The 26,516-nt window shown below is 38.5% G+C and overlaps 1 protein-coding gene across 1 annotated transcript in view; it reads left to right on the top strand.

The window, feature by feature from the left end:
* Nucleotides 1-26,048, top strand: part of kcnk3a (potassium channel, subfamily K, member 3a) — a 41,359-nt gene extending 15,311 nt beyond the window's left edge. The window contains exon 2 of the mRNA XM_072362111.1: nt 23,623-26,048. Within this exon, the coding sequence (XP_072218212.1) occupies nt 23,623-24,539 (917 nt within the window). The 3' untranslated portion in view covers nt 24,540-26,048. The remainder of the gene's footprint in view (nt 1-23,622) is intronic.
* Nucleotides 26,049-26,516: the final 468 nt, after the last annotated feature.

Here is a 26,516-nt window from a genome sequence, read left to right as displayed (position 1 = left end):
AGCCTGTGTCACTGTATTTCTCCTCTTGTGACCTGAAAAGGAAAGGAATTGGAAAGTTGTGCAGACGGTCGAGATTAGCGACTCGAGGAACAATGCTGATAGTAAGACAGTGAATATTCTGGCTCTTTGTTATTATAACTGACAATTCCATGAAGAAGCACTGCAGGGAAAGTTGAGGATTTACACTTACATTCTTATATTCTTCATTGTTTTTTACCCTGTTGAACAAATATTTCATTACCTTTCATTACAGTTTTATCCATTTCACAGAAACTAAAAAAAATACCATCTGTAGTAATTTTTATACCAGTTCTCTTTTCTTACAAACCTGTATGAACCAGTCCTAACGTGAAACTTTTTCAGTTTAGACTTTTTCAGCCCTTACAGAGGTAATGTTATTGTCTGAATCCAAGCTGGTAGGCACTACAGTGTTGTCATGTTATACACAGAACAAACATGGCTCTTGACCTCAAGCTATACAAAGCTCCACAGTTGAACCGCTGCAGTGTCATCCACCCCCATCCCTCCTCAATATAAAGCGTTTGTGGCTTCTTCAACAAATACTTTAGAATGATGCCTGTTCTGATGTGGAAAAGCTCATATGAGCCATATTTCCCTTTTGACACCCCCCCCCCCCCCCCCCCCCCCAAATATGAGTCATATAGAAGGTAATAAACAAACGACGTATGGTCATCATTATTTGGAGGACTTGTTGGTCAAAAAGGTATAAGACTTAATATGGTCTCCTCTCTAACTCAGTCTTTTGCCATGGTTTACATTTACTTTTAGTTGTGGTTTGACACAGTTTAGAGACCTAAACCGCCTGGTTACATTCAGGTGTTCACAACTTATTAGTTTGGTTTAGGCTTTAAAACATATTTTTTTTAGGTTTTGGCATAATAAATTATTCGGTTACTCGTTTGATGATTTTCCTTAAAACTGTGAGAAAAAAAAATGTCACACAGATGAGATATGTCACGCAGTAAGCCAGGAAAATATTTTGATACTGGTCTTTATTAGCGTGTCTGTAATGCAGAAAAGTGAACATCTAACCCTCACTGCATAGTTTCTAATGTATAAACAGTGACTGAAACAAAAAAGTGTCAAAGTAAAGTTAATTTAAGAAAGCACAGGATGGGACTAGAATCAGAAAAAACCCCCAGCAAAAACAAAGAATTTGCCTTGATTATGATACTAAGTTTTTGTACCAGCTTATTTCACTTTTATGAAACTCTGAAATAGACCCTGTCACGATGTCTAGCATATGTTGGAAACTGATTTACTGGCCTGACCAGCCTAGCTCCATCTGTAAAACACAAGTACTGAGGCACAATAGAAACTTTAAACAGAAATACGTCACTTCAAAACTTGTTGAATGATATTTTCATAATTCAGATATTTTTAATTCTGCTCATAGGTCACCAATCACAGTTGCATTAGAGGCATTTAATCCTATAGAAATGATGATATAATTATGTTATTCAGGCTGCTGCAGCACATAGGCTATGACAACATTGATCTAAAAAATCCATGCGAGCCATTTCAGATAAACTGCCTGAGAGAACTTCCATTGTGTTTAGGAAATTATGCAGAAATGTGGGAGATGGCCCTGACAAAAGCATCTCAACACTTTCCCTCAGTGATGTTGAAGAGTCTGTATTACAGCATGCACTCAGCTGCAAATTGTGTTTATTTCTTAGAGAATTGCCTGAATACTAATGGGAAATTCTCACAAAGAACCTCATTATAGATTTAGTGGTATGTGTGTGCTGTGTTTGAACTTTTTACCCCATTTGATAAAGATTAGAGCTACTCTGTATGGCCACAGCAGTAAGATGGTAGTACATAATGCAACACACAAATAGCTCATTGCACCAAAGTCAGTTACCAAGAAATGAAAAAACAATAACTGAAAATCCAGAACATGAGATGTTCAGATGGAGTTGAAAACGCCAGCCAGTTGGGAGTTGATTATATCCCCAAAGCACTTAGCTGTCGCCTTTAGCCCGTAGAGATGGTGGAGCCTCAGTAAGTAGTCCTAGCTTTTCTGCCTCACTACGTACACATGCCAATAAAAAGTCTTTCCACATCATGTGTAGTCAGCTCCTCAGCTGTGTGAGTGGTCTAAACACTGAGCTGAAAGGTGTGAGGTTAATACTGTATGTTTATGTTTCAAAGAAAAAAAACTATCCTTTTCCTCATCACTCTTATCATAACGACCTGAAGAGATTTTCGCACAGCTTACTTGCTCCTGATGCCTCCAACCTTCTCTGAGACCAGAGATGGATTCTGTGTTGAATGCTTTGGTTACTCGGGTGTTCTGTTCGCTTTACGCTTCTCCAACTGGCTCCAAGCACAGGAATGATTCAGCCCGACAGCGCCAAGAGACTGTAGCTCAACTGGCTTATGTATTGTGTCCCTGGGGAATTTATTTTGTAATTTCCTACCAGCATCTGCTTAATCTCTCTACAAGCCAACTTGGATGAAGTGGACTGTCACACACAGGGCATAATGATAATAATAACAATGATAGGTGAGTTGTGTTTACCCCCTTGGCGCCTAGAACAGAGCATGGGTTTATTAGTATGTAGTTAATCCAAAGCCCAGCTCCTGTGAGAAACTTTGGGAGAAAAAAAAAGTTGTCAAACTGTTTGTTCTGAAATTATCCTGAAATCCCAAATGTCAGGTGATGAATCTGCCCCCAGGTACATGCTGATGTATGATGATTCTAATGATGCATGTAAAGTGTTCCTGCTTTACATGCATCATTGTCCTTGGTGTCAATGTCATTGTCCTTGGTGTCCTCATCAGTGTCCTACTATGATATCAACAGAAACAACTTCTTAAATACTGTATGTAGTGAAATGATTTTGTAATATTTTCTCCCGTTTTTTTTTTAGCGATTGAATGAGAATTATATCAAGCCTACTGTCACCAGAAAGATCCTTCCACTCCCATTGCATTAGATTTCCCATGGGAACTGCTAATAACTCCAAGTTCCAGGCAGGACTGCATGTCACGATTTATCCAACGTGCCAATGCTTGTAATGGTGCATTAAGTAGTGCATCCTAGTTATATAACAAAGTACAAAGTGAGCATTCTGACCATAAACACATTTGCTTTTTAAAAAATATATAAACTGGAAGATGGAATTTAGTCAAAAGGACAGATTAGACATGTCTATTGACATTAAGTTTTGAGGAAAAATTTTAGTTCTCAGAGTATATTCTGCAGTGGGTTATTTGTCTACCGTCTACCAAAATTCTCCTCAGTCCTCTAACTGAAACGATTATTGAAATGGTAATTTCTTCATACCCTGAAATATGACCCATAAGAACGTTCTGTGAGGTACTTCCCCCCACAAGTGGCTGGGGGAAAACCCTATTCATATGAGAGTTTCGACCTGAGAAGATGTCATTCTTAAGTATTTTAAGTGTTTAGGACTGATTGGTTGTGTTCAAGACCACCATCTGAGTTGGTATTTCACTTTTGTTCAATAAGTAACACACAAACCATTTAAACTTTTTTGGCACTTCGTGGTTGGGTTTAAGCAAAAATAATACTTGGTTAGGGTTAGAATAGGATCATGATTAGGGTGAAAATAAATCCTTTTTGTAACGTAACCCTCAGCCTTATGAATGCCATTTTGCTGGTTCCCTTGCTAACATATAATTTTAACATGTTACAATTAAAATTTTCACTTCCTGGGTCGGTTTAGCCAACAATATCACTTAGTTTGAGTTAGAAATAAAAACGACTTTGTTAGGATTAGAAAACAATCATTGATAGGGCTATTATACATAGTTTTATAATGCAGCGTTACTTTCATGGAGACCATTATTATTCTTGTCATCATTCACGTAGTTGTTCTTACAGCCACTAGAGGTTGCATACTCTGCAAATGTCATTGGTTGTTTCTGCCTGCATGAACAAACACCCAATGAGGACATTTTGGATGAAGGTCAATCTTAGAGCAACACATAATTTGTCTTTCGCTGTCTTTGACAATAGATTTTGTTTGTTTAGCTCTCGTTGGTTAAAGGCAGTAGATAAATAAGCACATAAATTAGATAGATTAAAACAGAGTAGGGACATGTTATGTTGAGGTGAGGATTTTATTGGGTTTGGGGTACTATGACTCGTATGATGTTTTTAAAACAAACAAAGAGGAAAAGTAAAAAAGAAATGCAATGACTACATCATAGTAAATATGGACTTTTCTTTCTAGCCCTTGTGACTACATGGGTGACTCGAGTCATGAAGTCTGTATGGGGATAAATGTCCGTCTGTCGACTCATTTCTGCCCAGCATCTTTTCAGTCCATCTATTCCTGTAAACTGTGTTACTTATTGGATGCTCGACAGAACATGACTTTTACCGGATATGTTTCATCCGTCCAGATTTGGAATGTTTTGATAAAGCCCACGAGTTACATTTGCTTTTGTTAAGCTTATGTGATGAGGCAACAGGTTTTATATTTCAAGAAATGTAAACACAAAGCAGGAAACTTTTGAACTCCTTCTTTGGTGCTAAAACAATAAAGACATCACCAAAAATATTTACACGAGCTTGCCTGTAACTGCTCAAACCATCACTGCAACATTAAAAAGTAATGGTTGGCAAAATTTGTTGCCTTTAGTTGCTATGCTCTCTGTCACAAAAAAGACATTTAGGAAGCATTTGGCCTCTTACATGTACAGATCACATGCTCTATAAAAAGGATAGACGTAGATTCCAGTGTCCAAAACATATCCATAAACTTGGTGGCTCCTTTCGCTGCTGAAGTGGAAATTTATAATGAAATTGTTCTTTCTCCTTTTTTTTTGTGATATCAGTAAATATTTTCTTAACAAGTCAACTAAATAACATAATTTTGAATGTTATTTAGTTGAGTGTGATGTTAATTTTGTGAAATATGGTTCCTTGTAGAGGGAAAAAAACAGCAGAAAAAGCAGGGTACACATTAGGGCAGGGTAAGGAGTAACATCTAAATACAATGCATATGAATGCAATTCTTTGATTAGAGCACAACCAAAACTTGGTTTGGCTGAAAATGTCTGGTAAAATGTATTCGATCTCGGTTACAATTAGTGACATACAACAGATTATGGCCATAGATGGTGTAAAGTTGTGTCCATGTTTAGTTTGAAATGTTCTGCCAAGCTATCCATCCCACACTGATGTCCTCTTTATCCAGACTAAACTATGTTACCTCAGAACTTTGTTCCTGATGCAGCTACTAAAAGCTAAAAGATAATTGCTCAAAAGACCTATTTTCCTTTCATAGGTAGACAGTCTCACAGATGAATTCTGTTAGTAGAGCAAGTTGAGTTTCAGGACTGTTTTTAACTTTGTAAATCCTACAGGACACATTCTTTCAACATCGTTATCTGTTTCTCTACATCACTTTGGTTGTCTGACAGGGTCAGACATTAACTTGACTCCATCAGTGGTTTGCTGCGTAAGAGGCAATGCATAGCAGTAATCAGATACATGTTAAAACACAAGCAGTTTAGCAGAAAATGTTGACACATAATTGCAGAAGTATCATGCTGAAGCTCTCAGTTTCCTTAGTTTTTGTCTCCAAGTAGGTTAAAACAAATCTCACAGATATATCTCCTGGTGCAGTGAGATCTTGAATGGTGAACCTGCAGATTGAGCGGAGGTGGAGCTCCCTCTCTGTCTGCTCTTGCCATATGGGCACCCCGAGGCAGTTGTTACCTCACCAAGGTGACAGGGAGACCTGGATGGTCATTTTGTGAAATAGCTTCAACAAAGTTAGTGAGACACTTGGAGATAAAATTGGGATTTATTCTCATATGGTGCACATGTGTATGTAAAGTATTGGCTGAAAAGACTCTACAACAAGGTCTCTACAACAGGGATACATTTTTGTTTCAGAAAAACTGTGATGATTACAGTAATTTGATCAAAAACTTGTGAAGCTAACCTTGCATTTTCCTCTTGTCATTAAAGATAATGTAAGTACAAAGTGAGCAAAGTGCAGCAGAAACAGCAAAAATCTAACAAACGTGTTTCATCTTACAATGACATTCATTGCAGTTGAGGCCTCTTTGTTTTGTTTCAAGACATTTCGGTCAAAGCGCTGAATGCATGGTGCGAATGACAGCACGACTCTATTATGACACGAGCTGTGCCGAACAGCTTTTATTATTGCCATTTGTTCAGCTTCATCTGTCAGTTCTGAGACAGGAAAATGACATAACAACAAGATAAACAGCAAAACAACATCTCAGTACAGAAGATTTGAAGCAGTAGGTAATGCAGTTTGGGGTTCAAATGACACCTTAATAAGATCAATTACTTGATTTAATTGCCTCTGCTCATTGGGCCAGGTGCCAGCATTCGTCTCATCCCTCACATGGCATGACACATGATAGCTTTACAATGTGGCAATAAGCCCAGTCAGACAGGATGCTGATGGGCACTTGTGTCTCCAGCAAAAGCTAATGTCAGAGGATCACATACCCTCATGTCTCTGTGAGAGTATAGATTGTTTGTATAGGCATCCACACATTCTCTCATGTTGGCTTGTGGGTTGAAATATTTCAGTAAAATATCATTTTAGAAAATCACCCTTAAACTGCAGAGATTAGAGCACAATTGAGACACCCACATATTTCTGACGGTTAAGTTTTACATCAGCGCTCTTCTCTGGAAATTTTATGTCTAACACTGTTTCACACAGCTCAGCAAACCAATTTTTGTAGCTGCTCTTCCTTGAAGTTGACAATTTAAAAAAGAAAAAAAAGGATGACGTGCAACACACTACTTTTAGTAGAAAAGCTAGCTAGTATAGCAAGAAAAGGTTTTGAGCAGCTGCTGAAACTCACAGATTTGTATATTCTCAGTGTATTGTATAGCTGGAAAACAAATAGATAAAAGGGTAACAACTACTAACTTGACCATATTCACACTTAAACTAATCACTACTATCTTGGATACTTGTTAATACATTTTCCAGTAAATATTTGAACTCAGCTGACATTGGTGATGAATTGATGGATAGCTAACAAGCACCCCAGTTCCAAATAATTGTGGATGCTGTGTAAAACATAAAGTCAGCAAAGATTTTCAAATCTCATAAAACAATGGTTTATTCTAAATAAAACATAGAAATGAGATCAAATACTAAAAGTGAGATATTTTACTATTTCATGAAAAATATTAGGTTATGTCGATGTTAATGGCAGAAAAAAGTTGTGACAGGGATGTTCACCGTGTAACATCCTCTCCTCTTTTAACAATCAGTCTGTAAATATCTGGGAAATGAGGAGACCAGTTACTGGACCTTTGGTAGGGGAATGTTGTCCCATTGTTGACTGATATAGGATTCTATCTGCTAAACAGTGCTGAGTCTTCATTGTTGTATTTTATGTTTCATGATGTGCCAAATGTTTTTGGGTGTTGGACTGCCATGCAGGCCTGAGGACCCGAGGATCAAAGGCATCCAAGATTGATTTTCAGCTGTGTCCCCAGCTGTGTAAAGACATGCTGTCTTTAGACTCTCTGAAACTTCTTCAAAGGCTTTACAATTCTACATTGAGGAACATTATCTGAAACTGCTCCTCAATTTTTAAATACAATTTTTTAGCACATTGTTGCACCTCTGCAGAGACACTGTCTGTAAAATTTTCTATTTTGAATTCAATCATGTTACTGACCTGTTGCCAAATAACATAATTTGGTGCAATATGTTCATCCAGTCGTTTTTTTTTTTTGGTACAACTTACTTTTCCAGCTGTTTGTCACCCTTCTTTCAACTTTTTTAAGACCTGATGCTGCAATCAAATTGAAGATGAGGTTATATTTTTCCAAAATAGTAAAATGTCTCACTTTCAATATTTGATGTTTTTTGTGCTCTATTTTGAAAAAAAAAAGGTTTTATTTACATTTTACAAATTTTTTTAAAAACATTTTTTTATTGTAGTTCAACAAAATGCATGCATAGTATAGAATCTGCACTAAAAAGGAAGACTATTGGATGGGAAAGTTAACTGGATTTTCAAAATCACAAAGCTGGTTGACTTCTTACCAGTTTGTATCTCTTTAACAACTACACATGTAAAACTGTCCCCACCAGACAAACTGGGTTTCCTAGAAAATGGAAAATTAAAAATATATTCAATGTAGTCTGTGAGAGAGTCTCTCATTTTCTTTAAGTAAAAAAACTGACTACACTGTTTACTGTACACTGAGTTTCACCAAGAAACATTTTTGAGAGAAGTATGTTGGCAGTAATAAACGCTTAGCTAGCCTAAAACAGATTGATTAGAGCTTGACCCTGCAGTGTTCCCTCACAGCATGTGCAGCAGTCAAACCAACCAAATTGCATCAAATGATATCTATACCTTAATGCTGATGTCCACATACATCCTGTAATGTTTTTTGGACAATAATTACAGTCACTTGACCAATAAAACCCTTTTGATTTAGCATCTTAATTCAAAACAGCCAATGATCTATCTGACAGAATAAGACTCAAACAAAACATTCATTTATTGAAATATGCAACTGTACATTATCTGATCTACTTGTGTTTAGATAACATTGCAGTGATACTGATAAGCCTGTAAATTTCTCTTTTTTCAGTTTGTCAGCTGTTCTCCCTGCTTTGGCTACAGCAGCCGTGTTGCTTTTAATTTTATATTAGATAGAAATATTTGACTATGATTAGTCATCTCATGCCAACTTCTCTTTTACATGAACATATGCATATCCAATGTCAGAAAACTTATGGGATAATTTAACCCGATCATCTAAAGATACCTTGGATATGTTGAACCTACATCGTAGAACCGGCCATATATTTTTTAATGTTTTGCCAAAGGTAGTTCCGGCTGAGACAACCCCCTCACTTATTTCTTCACTTGCATTATTGGCCCTGCTATTGTCAATACGATGTTCCATATCACATACTGCATAATCACGGACTGAAACGAGCTGAAAAAAGCCACAGCGAAGTAAAACTTTAAAAAAAAACAAGTGTTCATCTTAATAAGCTGGAAAAGCAGCAGAAAAAGTGGCTTGAATTATGTTAAACCTGTGACAGATATGCAAGCACTGGGTCAGAATTATAAATAGCTGAACAGGCTAATCCTCTATTTGTGTGCCATTAAATTATTGCAGAGGAAAAGGGTGCGACAACATGATGTAACCAAAAGGGCAGCAGTCCAAAATCAATCAAACAGAAAGTGGTCTGACACGGCGGAAGTATGGCACGTTACTCCACAGAGATCTTCAACTGCTGCTATTTTCAGATTCTTCAGTGGAGCAGAAGCCTCAATTGGCACTTAAGTATGTTTCCATTTTTTTCATATAATTTCCACTTCAGCTGACCATAAACAATTTTTACTGTTTCTCAGTTGTTTTTCTTTAATGTTACTTCACCGTATTTTCTTTTGGTAATGTCATGGTTTCTGCATGTGAGAGTGTATTTTTAACAGAACATAAGAACGAGTCAGTGAACATGCTCTGCAATGATCTTCAAGCTGTAGTCTCACTGCTTATTGAGGTTTTGAGGTCTGAAATACTGCTTCCTTTTCAGCTCTGGTGGAGCTGAACTTAACACATTTACACTGAAAGCTTAAGCAAAAATGTTTGGGGGAATCTTGACCAGCAGTCACCCCTCTGACAGATGAATTGGCCTTTTGGGGGGAAAAAAAGAATCAAGAGGAATTCTCTAGCGTATTATGTAGACTGTTGAACTGGTTTCTTATATTGTGCAATGGATAAAACATTCAAAGATGTATTTCTTTGCTACAAATATTAGTGAATAAAGAAACAATGATTGAAGAAGGACATATGCAACACAAAGGTCAATTTTCCATTAAATGTATTACAAATGCATATAATTTTTATTCTGTGTGTTTGTTTGGCACAACCAGCCCTGGGTTTTTCCATATTGTTGTCCTTTTTGTGGTGTAATTTGATCTATGTGCTTAGTGCCAGACTATGGTGACCCCACCCTCACCCTCTGCCAGCACATGCCAGTTTAGGATAGCAGCTGTTCTCTGAGAGCAGCTGAACGAGTTGAACAGGGGCCAGAGCATACACACACATCTGTGGAATCAGGTGACGGACTCAGATGTGAGCTACAGAGAGAGCAAATACTCTCTGAATGATTGGTTGATGGGTCAGAAACTGAGGTGAGAGGAAGGAGTAAGCAGTGAAGAGACTCACACAGCTTTCAACTGAAGACAAATGACACAGTGCGTGTGAAATAAGCATATGAAACTAAAACAGGCCTTACACGTGGTTTGTTTTCAATGACACTGTACTGTTTTCATTGGAAATGTATTATAAACTGAATCAGAGAGACCCCTCTGATGTTTCAGATATGACAACCACAGTGTTTGTTCGACAGTGCCATTGCATCTTTACATCACGTGACAAACACAAAACTCTTATGCAAAAGGAAACTGATAGTTTCTTTATTTCAGTAAATATCTCCTCACACTCACTTTTCCCATTTCCAAGCCTAAATGTAAGTGTCTTTGTTCTTTATATATTCCACAGAAAGTGATCCTTGTCATCCCCATACCACCATCCTCAGTGACACCTGGAACTCATTTCTGTATAGGCCAGTCCTCTCCAACTTTTTTGTCTGATAGTCAAATTCAACAGTAGCTTAATATTTTAATTTCCTGTATCATATTACACGACAAGTCTTTCTGCTCCTACCCACACAAGCACACCTCTACAGCAGATCGCACAAATTGAGCACTTGAAACAGATATGTCTGTCATTTGAGTTGACCTCCTAAAAGCTTAGAAAGCAATACCAACTCTGAGTTCCTACATTAGCAATGAGTACAAATTAAAGACTTGCCACCTAAATTACAATTTTAAAGTATCAGATGGTCTACTTTTTTAACTGGTCTATTTTATATTTACTACAGTGCAGCAAATAATGAGATGTACTCAAACTGTTTAAGCCTTCATTTGTATTTCTTAATCTCACATATTCTTTCTTCATTTCCCTTAACATTTCATTACTATCCACTTCTATCCTCTGTTCTGCTCCTGTGCAGTTGACATCAGTAATAAGAACTATTTAAGTCCAGCTGTGTTGTAACTTTTAAACAAACTTTATATCAGCTGTATATCAGGTACATAAATCACGTGATTTATTTAATTAGCTCACGCTCCCAAAGATCTCACACTCAGCTTGGAATGCCTTGCTTACTGACCTCATGGAAAACTGTGGCCTGCCAAGGTTTCCACTCATATCCCCTAAAAAGGAACCCAAGTTGTACATTTGGAAATAGCTGCTGATAGCGTTCTGTTATATTTATTTTTCTTTTTTTTCAGTGAAAGCAAAACATTAGACTAGGACAGATGGTCACACACAGTCACAGATTGATGCTTTTGAGTGTGGATAAAGGGCTTTAACAGTGTGTAGAGGATGTGGTTGTATTGTACAATAATAAGGTCTTACTACAAGACAGATAATTCAGAGCAGTGGCAGCTCTCAGGTCTAATGCCTGGTTGCTTTGGTCTCAAGGCTTGTGACGTTGCAGTGTTTGGGTCTCAGCTGTGTGCTGGATGAAAGCACATGCTCCCAGGCCTGATTTGGAGCCTTCATAGGGGTAACCAAGTTAAAGTTAACCCAGACAGACGCTCTGCCAATGTGCCGTGTCCTCTGGCGTTACATCAGATTGCTTGTGATAAATTCATTCTGCATCCACCTTTTTCTTTCTCTGTGTATGTTTGTCTCCCTGGACAAACTGGACAGGGTCCTTGTTCACTGCTGAAGCATATAATAAATGTTTGATTAGAGATATTACTCTTACCATTTAAGTCCACTGACAGAATTAGCAGAACATTGCAGAAGCTGACATTTCTAACATCATTATAAGTCTTACATAAATATAACCCTGCAAGTTTGTCCAACTTAAGTCGTGCTAAAAGTGCTAAAAATAACATCTAAAGACACTACCAGTAATATCTATCTTAATTAGTACAAAGTGAATGGACTTTTAAAGAATATTACCCTTCGACACACACAGTGACTTCTTGAAAAGACACTCAACATTTTTATTACTGTGAGATTACTGAGTAGAACATTATTCTTTTCAATATTCAAGTTTATTAATACATTGAGTAAAAGTGTGTGTGAAAAAAAAAATGGAAAGGAACACCATGTAAAGTTTGAGAAGCCCAAGAGATGTGAGCTCTCAGAAGAATCTCAAACCTAAAGCAATCTCCACAAAGTAGACGACATTAAAAAGAAAGCAAAGTGTTTTGGGGACTATTTTCTTCTAATTAAAAAATGGTACTTAACAAGATTGGTGGAGGCCAAGTTGAAGCCCAAAAGACAAAGAAAGCTTCCGACAGAGATAAGTGCTGGTAGTGGTTATGCAGTTATTCCTGCACAAATGTGCTATTCATGGAAAAGTCACCATAAGAAAACCTGTCTGGCATCCGCACCACAAAATTTCGTGTCAGAAGTTTGCAAATGAGAATTTAGGATGGTGCATTCTTTTTTTTTTTTTTTAAAAACTGTCTAAATTTTGATGTGACATTTGTGCAATCTGCAAATGCACGTTTATAGGAAAAAAAGGAGTGCAACTTTAATGAACCGAACACCTCTCCAATTGTGAACCACGTGAGGTAGATCAATCTCGCTGTGAGCTTGTGCTGTATCCAATGACAATGGGAATATTTCACTCACAGAGAAAACGGATTCAGTTAAACACCAGCATACTACAAAATCAAACATTACATCTCCAGTTAACCATAGCTGAAGATGAAAATAGCATGTATCTGTGAAAGGATAATGATCAACATCACTAAATCCACAATGGACTAGTTCAAGAGGTTTAAGGTGAAGGTTTTGCCGTAACCCTTAGCCATATTACAGCCATGAACAAAAGGTTCACAATTTAACCAGGGTCATGACTAAATGCATGCAACAATGCAACATAACATTTTTCTTATAATAAATGGAATGCAAAAACATTTGATTAGTAAAAAACAGCTTATCAACTGACAAACAATTCTAACAAGGAATGTTTTCACCAACAAAAACAACTTTAGCCTCAAAAAAACATCAGTTGTCTTTGAATACTGAAGTCTGTACTGGACATAAAGTACCTTTTACAGATGTTTTACACATGTCTGCCTCCACACAGACACTGTCATGTGGCACAAACTGATTTCCAGCTGTGTATAGTATGGCTTTATTTCTTTTACACTTTTCCTTGTTTAACGTACTCACCTTTTAAGTGAAGCTCCTCTATGTTGATCAAAATGTCATCTAGTTGCCATCTCTTCATCTGCAGTAGTAGGGCAACCCTGATCTGAACAGCGATTGGTTAAATGTTGAATGTATGTAATTTCAGCAATGCATGTAGCATTGTAGATGACAGGCTTTCTTTTTCCCCTTTTCTCAAGTCCTTAACATGTTTGACTTGGTGTGTAGCTTGAGCAATGCCATGGGGGCCTTACTACTGCTTGTAATGGTAAAGTTGTGGCATACATAACTGTTGCATTTAAAGACAAAAGAAGGCTCCTGTCGCTTTTTGCACTGCTCAAGTTCTTGATTTAGAAGACCCACCTAAACCATAGATGTTTTCAGATAGATATATAAAAATCCTGATACCCAGGAAGGGTAACCAAAAATCCTCCAGACAAGCTGGCTAAAAAAAGCTTTATAAGTAGTTATATTGCCAAAGAAAGTGTACCAAACATGTGTGGTCCCAAGTTTTACTTCCATTACATTCTTTTATTGGATATTACATGTATATTGCTTACATGTTATGTTTTTTGAATCAGGTAATCTTTTTAGTCATACTGAAATAAATGCTGGCCAAACTTTTGCGTGCCACTGTGCATGAGGAGCCAGAGTCTGAATCAACAACTCGACAATTAGTTGACTCACTGCTCTACCTCTTGAACTGAACAAGTCCCCATTAAGATTCTTTTTAAGCACTTTCTGGTGGCAATAAAATTGACATTCAAATAGTTAGACTCAAGTACCAGGTACTGTATACACCTGGTCACCATTTAAGTCGAGACAGTTGTTTGTGCTTGTGTTATATTCACAGGTTAACAACATTTACCAATGTCTTCTAAAAGAGTTCAGCTGACATTTACAAAAAGAAAAACGTTTCCTGATCTGTTACAGTTGAAGTTAATGTTTGGATAGGTTTTAATCTTCTCACTGCCATCCAAAAAAAGTTAGTTTAAACCTGTGGGTTTTAAATCAGTTAAGACCTTAAATTGACCCAGTTAGGGTTATGGAAAACCGATCATTTGGGTTAAAATAACCATTTGCTCAAGGTTAGAGAATTAGTTCAAGAGAATTGGTTAAAAGAAGCCAGTCTTGACAGTGTCCATCCATTACATGCTTTCTGGCCATGATTTTGTTAATGAGTTGTTGCTACTTATATTAGCTTAACGCTGTCTTCATCACAAAAGCATTTGTTCAAGCACATAAAACCGCCTGCAGCAAGCATGCAAGCATTTTGTTTTAGGGACCATTTGTGGTAATCTAAATGACTGAGGAGCGTGAGTGTTGTTTTAGTTCAGCAATTATCTTTGAAAGTGAATAATAGCGCAACATTTGTCCTGACTGGATGCTTTCACAATATTTCCCACTCTATATGTACTGCCATGTGTTAGTTTTTACCTAAATGTGTGGGTAACGATGGGAAAAATTCCAAAAGTCTCCTCCAAAGATAATTATCCCTCAAGCAACACAAAGCATTATGTTGCTTAGTGGTGAATTCTACCCTCATTTTACTGACTTTTCTACAGTCCACAGAAGTACATCAAGTCTTTAAAATGACATGAAAAGCTTTCTTTGTTGTTATTAATCATGACCCACGTGACTTTAATCTTTTTTTCCCAATAAGATTTCTTCCTAGAATTCTCTGCTTTCACACACATGGACATAACACAGCAGTTGTCAGCGAGGCCTTGTGGGTCAAAAGCTAAACAGTGTACTTTGGGGAGGTTGGAGGACCAGAGCTGTGTTTGAGTGCCTGAATAAACAATCACAGGGTCGTCTGGAGTTTGAGGTGTCTGTGAATGAGAATTGATGGGGTCTGTGGGTCCAAATTTAAGATGGAGATGAGACTTTGTTCGTGGGAAACAGCACATCATGGTCGTCTTTTAATGTAAGATCTTTGGGTGTCATTAACAGAAATGACTGCTGCGTACAAGTGGACAAGAGTTACAGTTTGTCCGGTTGTGCAGTGATATCTTTGGCAAGACATAGCTGAAGATGAAAGTGATCTGAGGAGAAGGCATGCTGGGAAGCGGTGCCGACTATTGCTCAAAGACGGCCTCTACCGAGCTGACGACTTGATCCATGTTTACTCACATGGTTGAACATAACATTCCCCAATCTGTTCAGCATTTTAGGGATGGCGTAAATGCAGATAAGGGTGACATCAGACCAGGATGCCTCCTCAGGCCACCTGTACGGTGAAGAACTAGGCTGGCCATATAGGGCTGAATACCGTGATTGTGCATAACGCCTCTCAACACACTTCAACTTTGCAGAAGGAATTTGTTTACAGACCACTGCAGTGTTACACAGTGATCCCTGACACAGTCGTGTCCTCTTAGTGAAGCTATAAATCATAACCTGTCACTTTGCCCCAACCGGTGTGCATATACAACACAAAGCTTGGCATTCAAAAAATTCTGAACTACTTTGGATAATGATGTTTTTGCACAAATGTACACACATGTACTCTCACACACATGCACAGATTAGGGGGCAATTTAGATTTTTGTTCCAAAGTACTGGTGTATATTTCTAACTTTCTGGTGTATATAACTATTCATCCTGCAACCAATATCCAACATCTCAACTGAGTTCTGTTAGTAGACCGATAGAAAATCAGTTAATTACAGTAAAGTGCTGCATTTGCAATCTAGCAATTAACTTTAATCATTACATTTACATAATATGGTTTTTACACCAAAAAAAGTGTGTTTACGCAGGATTTTAAAACGCAAGTACATTTACTAAAACTAGACAATTAATTGATTACCCATTACCATTACTAACATGTTTACCATCAGTGGTCTCAGGTCTACAACATACAAACAGAACTGCACTCACATCCAGAAACTACCTATAACTCTCCTTGAAAAGATTGTCAGCTCCAACATAATGAAGAGATGGTGTCACACTGTAGCATGTAGGCTGTGTTGGAAAAAAAAAAAGTTAGTTGTGGGCAGTCAGGCCACACAGCAAGACTGAGAATGAGCGGCTAGCTGTCTTGCAGACAGGTAAAATCAATTAATCTTTTCTCTTTTTGTCTAAAGTGTGTTACCCTCATTTTAATAGATCCCACTTGAGAGGTTACAATTGGTAAATGAGTCTATGAAGAAAAAGTGAGCTGTGTCCGTTGTTGCTGTGAGTATTGTTCTGTTCCCATTATAGCCAATCGGTGTCAGAGCTGACGAATACCTGCACCTGCTTCATTTGATGCATGACTGAGCAAAAAAGGTATTGGGTAGGTGTTCTTTAAGTATTAGCATTTCATTTGTCAGATGTCAAGAAGTCTTTTATACTTAGAAATCAGACAGAGATTACTCTCCACACAGAAAATCATCCATCCATTTTCTATACCGTCAATCTGTCGGTCGGGTAACGGGGGGGCTGGAGCCTATCCCAGCAGTCATTGGGCGAGAGGCGGGGAAAACACCCTGGAAAGATTGCCAGTCCATCACAGGGCCACATAGACACAAATGAGACAAACAACCATACACGCTCACACTCACTCCTACAGACAATTTAGAGTCACCAATTAACCTGACATGCATGTTTTTGGACGGTGGGAGGAAGCCAGAGTACCCACGTAATTTTCCATGTGGAACCTGGAACCCTCTTGCTGTGAGGTGACGGTGCTAACCACCACACCACCAACTGGATATTTATTGTGCATTATCCTAGCTGGGTAGTCTGGATTCCAAAACAGTGGCGAGACTAAACTACGACAGTAGAATTGTTGCAGTACCAAGACAACCATGAGCTGTGTGATGTTAAAATGCTCCAAATACAGTGACAGGAGATGCAGATTTGTTTGTAAATCATGAATAAGGTTGTGTCAAATAGGAGATGTGTTTTACATGATATGTATTCATCTTTTCTTTTGTATGTTCTTTATTTTCTGTAACTGTCCAGTTTGTAATAATATTGGTAGAAGTCCAAAGTGTATCAGGTCTTAACTTATACTTCATGGTCAATTTGTGCAATCCAGCAATGCTAGTTACTTTAACATAGCACAATAAATACTTTTTCAACAAGCATTTCACGCATACTTTAACTTTAGACTATAGCTACGAGCGTCTAAAGAGGGAATTCTGATGTGTTACAGTTGTAGAAAGTGCAGTTAGAGTTAAAGATGAAAACTTGTCTCCTTTGGTCCCTCTAAAAGGTAGCTCAATTATGAGGACTCAAAGAAAATAAAACTCAGCAGGTGACTGTTTCCATCTTTTCATCTTAAGTTCTGAATGAAACCTCACAACATGCACACACATACACACATTGAGTGTATTATAGAGCATGGCATTGGTGGAGCTCAAGGCTGCTGAGATGTCTGAGGATATTATTCTTCAAGCCCAGAGCGGGAGATGCTGTCACCAGCATTTCTGTTCAAGAGTCTGCATCTCTAAGTACACTGTGGAGACTTGTTAGATGTATGTGTATATATTGAAACATTACCTGTAATCTCACATCTATTGTTTGTTTTTGCTACTCCTTAACAAATAACTGATGTAAATAATGAATGCCCCTGGTGAATGTACCACCTCCTTGACAGACCTTCCCCTGTTACGCATGACGAATGGGTTGTGCCCCTCGTCTTGTTTGGTGAGAATAAATTGTACCTTGTAATCAATGAAAATTTAATTGAGTGACAGAGAACTGGAGCCCTAGGAGCCACATTATGCCATTCTTTGATGTATTTTCAAAGCCTGTTTTATCCCAGGCTAATTAATCAGTGTAATGGAGACTTCAGATGCAGTGGACATTGTGGGTGGTGCTGTGCTCTTGAGCCAGACACACAGGGGAGGGAAGTGTATACACAGAGCTGTCATGTTTGGGGGCAAACTAGCTATTGGAGCACAGAAAGATGAAATGACAACTAGAAATAATTTGGCAACTGCTCTGCCACAGATGAGCTGAGTTAGAAGATATCAGGCATTCCATTTAGAAAATCCGATTGAGGGTTACTCAGCACAGAATTAAGCTGTGCAACCTTTAAAATCAATATGGAAGGATTAAAAATTATGAAATGAGCTAGAAGGTAAAAATGTCCAACATACTTGGATTAAATTCTTGAAATTAAATCTCTTGATCTCAGATGGCTGGCAGTATTTCAGAAGGCCACAGCTATCATTAAGGAAAATGTCTCTTCCCTCTAAAATAATAAGTTTTGTGGCACTTAAATTAACACAAGCCAGTTGCAATAGGCATTAACTCACATGATTAGCTGTGAATTCTGGTTCCTTAATGAGAGGCAGGAGCGAGGAGGGAATGAGAATTTGGAGTATAGTGCACCTGTGTTCTGCTGAAGCCTCCTCGTCTGTTGGTTTTGCCTAATAAGTCTTTTAAAAGCTCTTATCTCCTTTCAGTGTTATGCAATTTTCATATTTTCTTTCACATGATAATTGCAGAAATTAGATTATGAGACAGCCAGCCTCAGGGAGCAGCAAAAGTCTTTGATAATAATTTTCTATCTTGCAACAATCCCAACACAAATTGAGAATCTGAGCTCATTCTAGAAAGAATTAGTTTCCTTATGAAAAAAATATGAAAGCTAGTAATTTCCCAGATGTTGCCCCTCTCTTCCCCCCATCTACCCATGAAATGTATGCAATTAGTTGTGGCCATTCCCTCATTATGACACTTCTATTTTAAAACCAAACATATTCAGTGTTAATGTTTCATCTCCTGACAGCAGGCTATAGAGTCTGGGGTTCTTCAGAGGTCAGAGAAACCTCTGAAGCATTGTTTCTTGTACCTCCAGGACACTGGGTCACATGCCCTAGCATTGATGAGCTCAAAAATCTCAAATAAGACTTTTAACAAAGGATCTGTACAGCATTGCACATTGTGTGCCACAGTGTGCATGTTGTTGTTGCACAACAGTGGCTTGCACCTTGCAGTCCATTGTCTCATTGAGCAGCTTGAAACCCACATCAGGAGTGAAGCAAAGGGTGACGCTTCAGGTGCATTTTGTGATTAAGTGTCTTTGATTACAGTGTGATAACAAGGTAGGATGGCTAAAGTAATAGGCTACAAGCTAAGCTCAGGGTACATCGTGATGAATGTTAAACATTGACTCTCCTCCTCTGCCTGAGCTGTCTGCACACCTGTCAGCTCAACTAACTGAAGAAGAAATTGATTATTTTATTCAAACTTCAGTTTCTTTTCTTTTGATGTAATTGGGGTTTACTGTTTAATGTATAAAATAAACAATAGGCTGAAATGTTGGAACAAACTCTAACTCAGATAAATGATTATTTCACTTATATGGACCACAGGGAAGACCATATTGACATATTGTTGTAAATTCTATGAATGAATGGAGGTCATAGTTGATAAGATTCCTTTTTTGGGGGGTTGATGTAGGATGATGATGCAGGAGGAGCAGAGAGAGATGGATGAACTGTCAGGGAAAAGACCACATCTAGTGGATGAAACCAAGGGAGCAGTTGCCACAATAATGCAGAACATCTCACTCTCTTATTGTTTGTGATAGCAGAGTACCACTTTTGTGTCTAAATGTATGCAGAAATATATTTTTCATAATGATTAATATCCTCGATTTTTCCTTAACCAGCTGTTTCATAAGTTGTATTGCAGTAGCAAGAATATCGGGCTTAAAAAGATAAGGTACTGATGTTCATAGTACTGCACATTTCATGCACATGCCTTTTTAATGAAAAAAGATGTCATTTGAGTAATGGGGCTTGTTACCCAGCGGAGCTTTATGTCTTGCCCATGTTTGAAGCTACAACCTCCCTCTGTCAGTGACTGTAATCCAGATACATAAGGAGCGAATAGCCCTCGTGGCTTGTCCTGCATGCAAGGACAAGCAGTGGAGACATCCTGTCTCGTGATAACATTGTCACTGTTGGGGAAGCGGGGGAGGCTGTGGGAGGAAGCGCTTGTCATTTGGGACTCCTTCACTCCTCCATACCATGCTAGGACTGCTTGCGTTGTCGCCTCCAGCTCCAGCGTCTGATGTTGACGACCGCCGCTGTCACTCCGGTCGTCCCCATGTCTCGATAAGCTGCTCCTTGCTGCAGACAGCTCGTGACAGGCCTGCAGCATTGTCTCTATGCTCACCTGAACAAACTGTTCTGCTCACTCCACAGTATATTTTTGATAGGCATTTCAGTCTCTCAAAATCACAGCTTTTTACATGCTGTACTGACATCTTAGGACTATACAGGACTATAAAGCGAAAACACAACCTAGCCCTCAGAATTAAAGATTCGATTCAGAATTAAAAATGATTTGTGGGTTTTTCCCCAGCAACCTTATTTGGAGTCCTGCAATTGAAATCACGAGTTTTTAGTTTAAACTTTTCTCTACGAGCAGTGAGCAGAATTTTTGAGGTTAATAAATAACATTTCTTTGATACAGTGCTTGAGGGGAGAGTAATAGATTAATTGAAATGAAGGAAAAAGGAGAGTTGTAAACTGCACCTTCTAAAATGGAAGTAATACTGCAAATTTTCCTCAAAGTTATGATTTTAATATATAGTCATAAAAAAGAAGACATTAATATTCAGACCTGAGTTGCAACCTGAGGGAGCAGACTGGTCAGATACTGCAGACCAGAAAAGTGCAATATAAATGCAGTCCATATTCCATTTCTTTTTAGGAAAAACACATCTGTGTAAGCTATTGTCACTCGGTGAGCTTTTCATAGGAACTTTAAAACAGGATTAAATATGTTTACCCATACACTGAGAAGCTGAAACATTTGAACATCACATGGTGCTGTGCAGCAAGGTTGAAATTTATTAGAAAAAGCAGTGTATAAACAGTTTAACTACACATTGTGCAAAGTAATAAACATAAAGATACATAAATAACTGTTATTGTTAGAATGATTGTCAGTGACTGAAACTGTTTAAATATATGAAAGGAAAGTTTGTTTAAAATACGACCCTGTTTCCACAAAAGTTAGGATGCTATGTGAAACATAAATAAATTTACAATAAATTGTTAATCACCCTAAACCCTAAGTTTTCGATTGAAAGTAGTACAAATAAAGATTTCACCTGCTTGAAGATCACTGGCATTCAGTATTAGTTTTCAGTCTGCCTACTTTGTGTACAGAGATTTCTTTGGGTTCCCTGAATCTTTGAAGAGATATGATACTTTAAACTTTAATGTGGCAGCAAACAATTACTTGCTTAGTGAAGATACGGCAGGAACAGTAGGTGTCACTATTAAGAGAATAATCACACTTCTACGCAGCTGAAAAGGCACTAGAAAAATTAAAACAGCCAGTACATAATTCATTTATTAACTACACAGTTTCATCCCAACTTCTTTACCTTTTACCAGGATTTGATATTTTTGTAAAACTTGCAATAATTGCACTTTCTTGGATTTTGATGGGTTCCCTGTAGAGATGGACATACACACACACTCCTCCCTCCTGCTACTTGTGCTTTTCAAATTCGCCACTCCTCACAACCTGGAACAGGTTACAAAATCGAAAGGGGCACAACTGTCCAAAATTCACCAAAGCACCTGATATCCTAGATGTTATGTCAGTTTATGTGGGTTGAGAAAGATTCATATGAAAATTAGCTTTAGGTTACACTTATGAGAAGGCAGCATAAGTGAAGATGCAGGCAAAACTCTTCCAAAGTGAGTGAAATTCTAGCTTTTCCTCCACTGTGTCCAAAAAAGGGCTGTTTTATACAAGAAAGAGAAAATAAAGGCTGCACCTTTTGGATTTGGCTGTATTTATTATGGTTTAAGCTAACAGTAGGTTCCACAGCTTGTATGTTCAAATTGTTTAATGATACTGTATTGTTGATTATCAAAATGACTTGTAATTTAAAACGCTAAACATTATTGAATAGTTGAAGTATTTGCCCAAGCAGTTAAGTATGTTTGGATGCTACCCATAGCTGAATAAGCCAACCAAACCAGTCGAACACATCCAGTTCGACTGGTTTGGTTAAGGGGGAATGGCTTCTAAAGTGAACACCTTAAATGCAGTGCTGACATCAAATTCAAGATGAGCATATATTTATTTTCAAAGAAACAAAGCGAGTGCTCTCAACATTTTGTCTTACAATTTCTATTTAGATATGGTATTATATAGCCATAGAATCAGTCCTTCAGTTTAAAATTACTGGGCTTTTCAGTCACTTCCTTGTCATTGACATTTGGGTAAATTTATCAGTGTGGGTTAGATTAAAAACAGATAAAGCTACTATAATGCAATTAGTTTTGGACCTGGTGAACTGATCAGGTTTTCCCTTCCACAAAGAGATGTATCAGCTATCACGTCTCACGTTTTGGCAGAACAACCGGGGAAGCTTTAAATAGATCATACAGACAGACAGAGCAGACAGACAGACCACCACAGATCAGCGCGACAATAAAACCAGAGCCTCAAAAATTAAATCAATCCTGGACTAATTGCATTGAAACTGTTGGACAAACTCTTCCATTTGTGAATCCTATTATCAGGGACATCTTCTCTCAGCTCCGATTTGCAACAGGTCCAAATGTGAGGAGAATATTTCAGGCAGTAATGATGTTGCATGTGAGGGCCTCGTATCCTGCAGGGGAAGACAATTGTAAAGCATGAGTACAAATGATGTACAAATCCCAATGAGTCAGGTCATAGCTGAAAGTGGTTGATGGTGAGAACATGCTGGACATTATAATGGAGCCCTTTCAGTAATTGCACATGTCCCTGACTGTTAGTGAGGATCAAACATTTTCTTTTAATGTGGATAAATTGATTGACATTTTATTTCCCAAACTTAGACATGTCATATTCTGCAACATAGATCTGGTTCTTTATTAACAGTTTTTACACTTCTGAGCTATGTCATTGTTCAAAAGACTCGGTGGCGCACACACAGCACACACTGACTCTCTTTGTTGTACAGAAAGAGGTGTTATACTTTCTAAAATCAAATGCCTTCGGGACAGAGTCATTTTTGTTTCTTTTACAAGAACAAATAACGAGCACTATTTGAAACCTACCCTTCGGTGTCTTGTTTATTTGATCTGGAGAGATTCCTAATTAGGCGCAAATGCCCTCATTAGCTGAAGCCACTCTGCAGAGACCAATTGTCAATGAATTATTCAAACCCTCTCTCCCATACACGACATTAATACTTGGCCCTTCCTGCCTCCCCACTACTGTGCATTCTCATCTCCAATTGCATTCTGTCACTGTGAAATGAAGTATTTGAATTTGTCTGCAGAGCCGCTCTGAGAATACAAATAATCTATATCAGTCGAGTCCAGGTTTGACTATCCCTCTATCCCTCCAGCCTTCTTTACTTAGACTCCTGTCCTCTGCACTGTAGATTTAATTAGTTCTGCCCTAATAACCAGCTTCTTTCTCTTTCTTTTCTTTAGGATATGGCCATGCAGCCCCCAGCACAGATGGAGGGAAGGCCTTCTGCATGCTCTACGCCCTCCTTGGCATCCCTCTTACCTTAGTAATGTTTCAAAGTGTGGGTGAGCGAATCAACACTTTTGTCAGGCTCCTGCTCCACCGCCTGAAGAAGTGCCTTGGAATGAGGCGCACCGAGGTCTCCATGGTCAACATGGTGATCATTGGTTGCACATCCTGCATGAGCACGTTATGTGTGGGGGCACTGGCCTTCTCCCAGTTTGAAGGGTGGAGCTTCTTTCATGCTTACTACTACTGCTTCATCACACTTACCACCATCGGGTTTGGGGACTATGTGGCTCTGCAGAGTGAGCAAGCCCTGCAGAACAAGCCAGAGTATGTTGCCTTCAGCTTCATCTACATCCTGACAGGTCTGGCTGTGATCGGAGCCTTCCTCAACCTGGCAGTGTTGCGATTCATGACTATGAATGCAGAGGACGAGAAGAGAGATGCAGAGCAGAGGGCTCTTCTCGCCCACAATGGTCAGGCAGGCGGACACATCAACTGCTCTGTAGACCCAGTCTCCCCCTCTTCCTCACCATCTGGCTGTGGTGGAGGAAGTGCAGTTGGAGGAAGTAGTGGTGGAGCAGCAAGTCGCGGCCTCCGAAATGTTTATGCAGAGGTGCTCCACTTCCAGTCCATGTGCTCCTGTCTTTGGTACAAGAGTAGAGAGAAGCTGCAGTATTCCATACCCATGATCATCCCACGTGACCTGTCCACCTCAGACACCTACATGGAGCAGGGGGAGGCTTTTTCCAACCCTCTCCACTCTAATGGCTGCATGTGCAGCCTGCAGCACCACTCAGGCATCAGCTCAGTGTCCACTGGCTTGCACAGCGTCAACAGCTACAGACGACTCAAACGCAGAAGCTCCATCTAAAAACCAGTTGGACTTTGTCTCAAGATCCACTTGTGTACCATGAGATGAGGAACGGCATCTCCAACTTTAGAGCGAGACTTGCTGTGGACGTCAAGGGAGCACATCTCCAGTCCTAAAGAGATTCAGCACTCTTGACCTTTGCTTCTTTCTGGAATTGAAGAAACTGGTACTAAAAACTCCAGACATGTATTTAACTTCCATTAGGAAAGCACAAACCATTTAACACCAACATTGCTACTGATGCCTCTGAGAGATAATGCTAATGGTTGTTTAAGGAGCATTCGTTACACATCTTCTGATACTGTTTCTGTTAGAAGACAGAACATGTGCATATCTCTTCACATCTGGATTCTCAGTATCCTAATACCGAACTCTGCATTTTCTGTGTTCATGAGGAAACTTTAGTTTGAAAGTTCGAAAAGAGAGAAAAAGCACTGTGAGAGGGTTTTTTAGACCGATTGGGAAGTTTTAACTGTATATAATGTCCAAATAAGAAATATTTTACTGAATAAACTTAAATCCACTTTTTCCAAAAAGACATTCCAAAAGAAATCTTTGGGAGTCAATAGCATACTCACGTCAATAAAAAATAAATTCTGTACATATCTGACACTTCACTTATAGGTGTTATTGATAGAAAGCCTATTTTTTCAGTGAGAGTTTTCAAAAGAATCTGTGTCTGTAACTACAGTGCACGTTCAAGCCAAACTTTCTGGTCTCTTAGGTTAGTTCTGACCGGGCATGACTGGGTGGGTTTGGCTTTATTGTCTGTGCTGAAAAAGAGGACATTATGGACATTCAAGATGGGATCAACAGATCTTTAACCACTAGGTCTCCCCACCTATTTCAGACCTCACGACAAATCACTATGATTTTATTTTTCATGTTTGTGCATTTATCTATTTATGTGCTTGCTGCTCATCATGTGTTTTCATATAGCTCGACTATAATCTGAGACTGATCAGAGCATGTAAGCTCACTCGCGTTTTGTAGAAAGTTGTATCTTATTCACTGCTGCACCTTAGAGGACTGCTGTGCGTGCTTTCAGACACTGGGATTCAGTGCACATTTTTTTAATGAAATCCCATTATGTTTTCTTGTATAAATGATAAGCCCTAATTAGTTTGTTTACGTGTTAGAAGTCACAGTTGTTTGACTTGATACTTCGTTGTTAATCAGTGTCAGTAATAGCAGTGCACCTCACCAATAAACAGCCTCAGAGTTTGCACCTCTTGCACTTAGGGGGCCTTTGCTCCAGCCCCACCTAAAACACACTCGACTCAGCCGACTGAGGTCTTGTGCAATTGTAATTTTAGTTTCTGAGAGAGCAAGCTCTTCTCTTACTCTATTCCTTTTTTGGTAGTTTAACTTTCAGGTGGATCATTTCTGTCCTTTTTTTCTGTACTGGAATTCTCTCTTAACTGCATTATACCTGTTAACATTGTTCAGCATCTCTCATAAACAGATGAGTTATGAACAGTTGTGTGTGACCATTCATTTACGTGTTTTTTTTTTCTTTGACCATAATAAAGTATTTAATTTAAACAACAGCTTCACGTGAGTGTTGGCTGGTATTATTTGTCTCGCTGTGTTGTTTCATGTTAGTGTTAAGTCCTCGTGAGTGCCCGCTTACTGTGGCTTTGAGGTGCAAAGCACAACAACACTGGGCAAAACACAGTAGAGAGCAGGAGCACAACATTATACACAATCGAAAATGAAAATGCAATATTAAAAAAACGATCCGCAACTAAAGAGAAAACACAATGGCATCTTGGAAAATACAAATATTTTTGAGTACCCACGTCAACACAACAAAACAATTTTAGAATTTTAGAAAACAAACAAAAGCTTAAAAACGATGGCATTCTTGAACCACAACAAAAAAAACAACATTAAAAAAAAAAAACGTTTCACAAGACATGACGAAAGGACAGCAGAAAACACAACACTTCAGAAAGTGTTGACAAATTGTGGCTG

The sequence above is a fragment of the Leuresthes tenuis genome, unplaced genomic scaffold (assembly GCF_036924035.1).
Source record: "Leuresthes tenuis unplaced genomic scaffold, fLeuTen1.0.hap1 SCAF_13, whole genome shotgun sequence".
NCBI lineage: Eukaryota > Metazoa > Chordata > Actinopteri > Atheriniformes > Atherinopsidae > Leuresthes > Leuresthes tenuis.
Note: the sequence above shows the minus strand (reverse complement) of the source record. Positions and strands in the feature narration are given on the sequence as shown.